General features: G+C 32.4%; 2 protein-coding genes across 2 annotated transcripts; one reads left to right on the top strand and one right to left on the bottom strand.

Moving 5' to 3' along the window:
• Nucleotides 1–825: 825 nt before the first annotated feature.
• On the top strand, nt 826–1,402 carry LOC134237790 (histone H4). The gene has a single exon (XM_062719934.1). It carries the CDS (start codon nt 855–857, stop codon nt 1,164–1,166), a length of 312 nt encoding a protein of 103 aa, XP_062575918.1. The 5' UTR covers nt 826–854; the 3' UTR covers nt 1,167–1,402.
• Nucleotides 1,403–5,257: 3,855 nt separating this feature from the next.
• Nucleotides 5,258–5,691, bottom strand: LOC134237789 (histone H2B; the record flags this gene model as incomplete). Its single annotated transcript, XM_062719933.1, has 1 exon — nt 5,258–5,691. A coding segment is annotated over one exon (294 nt), but the record flags the coding sequence as incomplete, so codon positions are not given.
• Between the last annotated feature and the right edge of the window lie 5 nt (nt 5,692–5,696).

Here is a 5,696-nt window from a genome sequence, read left to right as displayed (position 1 = left end):
TCTTTTTCAAAAAGAAGGGAATATGAAGGAAAAAACACGTCTCTTGTGTATTTCACGTACAAATGACAATTGTATTTATTAGTCAGAATACATCTTGCTTATTCGGATAGACAGAAAGAGTACAAACAATAAAACAGTGAATGCTGTTTTTAAAAAGAAAATTGAGAAATAATATGACAAAGTTAGTTTATTGAACTCCATTCAAGAATATTTGATTTAATCCTAAAAATGATTATACTTTTTTTTCCGACCTCGATCATTACAACAATAAAAATATGGTGAGAGAGAGAGAGAAATAAACATAAAATTCGTGCATTCCCTGACAACCTATTAAAAGTTTACTTCATTCCTTTTTTTCCGTTTTTTTTTTTTTTGTTTTTGTGTTTGTTTGTTTTTTTTTAATGATACACTTGTTAAATTTTTATATCGTGGTGTCAAATTAAATTCTGATTATTGGTTATAATGTAATACTCTGATAAAAGAAAGAAAGAAAGAAACCATCCAACAAAGAAAAAGTAATAATTATCCTATGAATATGAATATTGAATCGAAATATAAAATTACTACTATATTCTAAATATTGAACAATAGTTATGGAAAGGCTGAAATTATGATGGCTTAAAAATACGTGACACGGTTTAGTAGCAGCTCAAGGGTATACAAACGTAAACAAAAACATATGTAAGGCGCGCAGAGCGTAAACCAATCGCGCTGTGGCTTTCAAGTGTGCTTTCGGCACTTGCCGAGTTTTCAAGCCATTGTAGTTTCTAGCGCGTCGTGTAGTGACTGCTATATATACCGTGATTCTCGTCGTGATAGAGCATTTCAGAAGATTATCTACTGAGAGCTGAACTATGTCTGGACGTGGTAAAGGAGGAAAAGGTCTTGGAAAGGGGGGCGCTAAGCGTCACAGGAAGGTCCTGAGAGATAACATCCAGGGTATTACCAAACCCGCAATCCGTCGTCTTGCACGCAGAGGTGGAGTCAAACGTATCTCTGGACTCATCTACGAAGAAACCCGTGGGGTCCTGAAAGTTTTCCTTGAGAACGTCATCCGTGATGCTGTCACCTACACAGAGCATGCCAAGAGGAAGACAGTCACAGCCATGGACGTTGTCTATGCCCTGAAGAGACAAGGACGTACCCTCTACGGATTCGGTGGTTAGATACCCTTACAACCATTTGCTGACTAAAGCAACAACAAACGGCCGTTTTCACGGCCACCCAAATTTTTAGAAAAGATGCCTCTAAACAGACGTAAAAAAGAAACGAGTGTCTTAATAATTGTACAGTTCTTTCTACATTTATTGTTTGTCAACAAATAATATATATGACACTGGAATTAGGCATTTTTAGAACTTGGCTAGCCCTGCAGTAACTTCTTATCACAGGGTAGGGAAAACCAATCATTCTTGTCGAGCTTCATAATTAAATATGATTGATTTAATATTGTTTTCCGCATGGAAAAATAACTATTAATAAACTATTAATAAACTAAGAGTTTTCTCAGTATCAAATTGATAATTTCCAGAGACACATCAGGTACATACAGCTAACTAAATAACGTACATTGTTATATAGCTTCCTATCACTTAAATTGTTAATGAAAAGGAATAATAAGCAAAATCAGAGCCCAAGAATTGCACATATAACTCTTCTGGACAATTTTACTTTGACAAGGTAGCAAGAGTTATCCTTCTTGTCATAGGCTTCAATATCCCTTGAAGTGATTAGATGCTGATTTTCCCTTAACATTTAACACTTTTAACAATATAAAAATTATATTAAATCACAGTTGCCTGTTTTTTCTTTTTGATTTTTCTTCACTTTATTATATTTGCATCCAAATCCAACACATGGTACAACAACAATGACATGGTTATTTTTCAAAAGAAACAAAAAAATATACTTCTGAAAACCAGCATGGTTTAATAATGTGATGAATCTTGGTCCTCATCCATGTGGGAAACAAACAAATGCACATGCACACACATAAAAAAACAAAATGTTATAAAGCGAGATGACATTTTTATAGGCTAACGTGTGAAACACTAGTTCCTAGGATTCATATATTTATTTATTTCATAACATAATATATACATATCCCATATCATCCTTGTACATTTTCCAGTAGAAATAATGAATGCTATCATAATGAATTTCTAACATGCAATGCATTTCTTTTCTCTTTCTCATACTTTCCCCTCAGTGAAAAACTCATGATATGATTCTGTATAATATATAAGAGTGTCATATTAAAGTGTATATTACATATTCAAGTATTGTCATACACAGTGTATGTCAAAAACTCCTTTCTCTTTCCTACACGACTCAGACAACTGCAAAATATTTGTATAAATTATGATATCATGGTACTTAGAGAACTAAAACAAAAAGACTCAATGAATTATCTCAGAACACCAGTGAAAACTGCTTTCAGAGTAACAGCCTGTGAACTTATCTATTTTCATTGATAGTTGGTTGATTCACCATTCTTGTTACAGTGCTACAGAATATTACTATGCTGCCTAAGTATCATCATTTAATGAATACTTTAATCCAGATCCCAGACTTACTGTGTGTACTGGCCCTAGGACAGATTTGTTTTTAGTATGTGATAATCATGTTACTGAATTTTTCTGTGGGGCCCTTGATTTTTTTTTTTGTTTGTTTTCATTTATTCATCGTCTGTAAATATTTAATGTACATAAATGAAGGGCATTAAATATTCAAGTATTCATCCAAAGTCAGTTAAAGTGCCCCAAAACTAGTTTTTGATGTCACAAACGGTTTTTGAAGACATAATCCCACATCTCTAGCTGTTTGGGGGGTTAAATGTTATAATAAGTGATGATCGATTTGAAAATATTGATATTACGATGTATTGATCCCGTTTACGTTTTAAAAGTAGAGGATTTATAACCCTAATTTGATCAAAACAGGATGTCACAAACAAGGGTGGTTGTATTCGGGTTTGAAAAAATAATTTTCTAATACCAAAAATGAAGGCTTAATATTGTATTTTATAACAATAAAAGGATAAACAACTCATTTTTACTTACAATTTCTCTGCGATAGCCGAAAAAAATTTTGCACTGCGAAATATGAATGTCCCATTCAATGCAGTGGATTACGTTACGATTTTCTCACAGCTTTAACGGAATTGTAATTGACATAAACGGTTATTTTACATGGATAAAATTGATCATTAAATTATCAGAATTAAAAAAAATAATGATTTACAGGCAAATGATAACATTTGTGCAAAAAAAATCACGAATTTTCAAAACTTTCAATAATTGTGCATTTAATTGTGAATTACGTCACATGATCTTGCACACAGTTCCTAAATGCTATGAACTTCAAATATCCTGACTGAGATACACACTTATGCCCATTATAAATCACACATAGACAATGCCATAAACTGTCGTAATTAATTTTATATTTGAATTTAAGTTGAAATCCGTGAACTACGTTATAGTGAATTACGTTATGATCAATTTTCTTTTTGGTGTAAAAGAATCTTAACTAGGAGCAAAATTACCATGAGTCTTAATTCAATGTCATCGCTTATCATACGGGAACTAGTAGAAAGGAAGTTTACAGGCGGGAACGGTTTTGACTAATGCAGTGGTGTTAAAAATTAGTTTAAAACTGAAAATTTGACTTTTAAACGAATAAAACTATTTCATCGTTAACAGTGCTATCGGAATTTCATTCTGAATATGAAGGATATATGTTCTACTAAGATATCATAAATATAAAACATTGATTCGCTCGGCGTTTAATTCTGACAAGGTCTGTATAATAGTGTAACGTATTCCACAACAGTGTAACGTAATTCACACATTACATAAATACAGTTTTAATCTTAGATAATGACTAGAATAAGTAATGCTGAGCCTCAAAAGAAATTTCGGTGGTGGGAAAAGGCCAAAGAAGGAGATAACTATCTGGAAAAAGAGGTCTAACGTGTAAGAAAAAGTATTATGTACCCATTTCAAAATTGGCCTAAAAATCCGAACATCTCAATACAGAAATAAACAGATCTTTTCAATAGTAAAAGGGTCTAGAAAAGGTCCAAAATTTGTTTAAAGAACTACATAGAACACACTTAATTAATAAAATTCTCCTTACTTTAATTTTTTTTTTCAATATTGATACCTACAATCTGGTATGTGAATTACGTAACATTGTTCGTTTTATAATACATATTGATTTTGAAATTTAATTTAATGCTTAATCCCACCAAACTTAAGTGAGATGCCAGAAATCGTGTAGATATAATGTTTAGATTATCTGTAATAAGTAGTAATTTTGCACTTTCAGAATATACAGCTTTTTATTTCATCTGACATGTAACAGGGTGTGTGAAATATGATTTTAATTGATGCTTTGCAATGATAACAATCTAGATATATATAATTATGATGTCTATTGCAAAGCTATTGCAATATTTATAATCATTTTCTGTATTTTTATTGGTAACAATGCAGTTGTTTAACAAATAACAATCACTAGTTTTGATTTTAGTGATGAATGTGAACTACGTTACAAAGAAGACAGTTTGTTTCTGTCTCAAAATAAACGTTTACACTGAATTTCAAAGTGCAAAAACTTGAGAGTCATTTTGTAAAAGGTATACTCATGTAAGTACATACAATTTTTTTTTGTTAATTTGACTATGCGAGTCTAATCAAAGATAAAATAAGATGCCATTTTCTCAAAATCCATTTTTTTCTTTTTTCGTAGATTAATTATATGTAAATCTGGAATAGTTTTTTATATATTGAAAATTTTTAATTGCACTATGGTTTTTAATTGGATATTTATTTTATCTCTATCAAATACGACTACTTGAAACACCATTTTGAATGCTTTCGTAATAAATAATTTTAATTTTTAATAATATCGTAAGAAATAACGTAATTCACTGCAAAAATTACATTGGATATGTTCCATATGTGTGCAGAATATAATACCCCCTTCCAAGAGCTATCATCTGTGTTTTCTGATCATTCGAATATTGTTCTATCAAAATTAAAACATTTCCTTTGTATTCCGAGTTGAAAATCCTCAGCCGTTTTTTTGATACTTTTTGGGACACTTTAACTGACTTTGGATGTATTCTTCTGAAAATGTGTCCATATGTGTCTAAGTGAGTTTTTAGGTTTTACAAAACATTAATAATTCTTAATTGTTATCGTAAACAAAGGCAACAATTTAAATCTAATGCTACCTAGAAATAAATAAATAATTGAACAAGGTAAATACAACCCATAAACACCTTATATACACATTCGTTTCTCAAGACCGTAATGCAGATATCTTTTCGAAAAATTTGGGTGGCCCTGAAAAGGGCCGTTTTGTTTTGATGAACTACAAGTTTGCAGTTTACTTGCTGCTGGTGTACTTGGTGACAGCCTTGGTTCCCTCAGAGACGGCGTGTTTGGCCAATTCACCGGGCAGGAGGAGACGGACAGCGGTCTGGATCTCTCTGCTGGTGATGGTTGATCGCTTGTTGTAGTGAGCGAGACGGGAGGCCTCGGCAGCGATTCTCTCAAAGATGTCATTGACAAAAGAGTTCATGATGCTCATGGCCTTGCTGGAAACACCAGTGTCTGGGTGGACCTGTTTCAACACCTTGTAGATGTAGATGGCGTAGGATTCCCTCCTCTTCCTGCGCTTTTTTT

Source organism: Saccostrea cucullata, unplaced genomic scaffold, assembly GCF_032062105.1.
Source record: "Saccostrea cucullata isolate Sc308-1 unplaced genomic scaffold, CSIRO_AGI_Scuc_v1 ctg22037, whole genome shotgun sequence".
Taxonomy (NCBI): Eukaryota; Metazoa; Mollusca; class Bivalvia; order Ostreida; family Ostreidae; genus Saccostrea; species Saccostrea cuccullata.
Note: the sequence above shows the minus strand (reverse complement) of the source record. Positions and strands in the feature narration are given on the sequence as shown.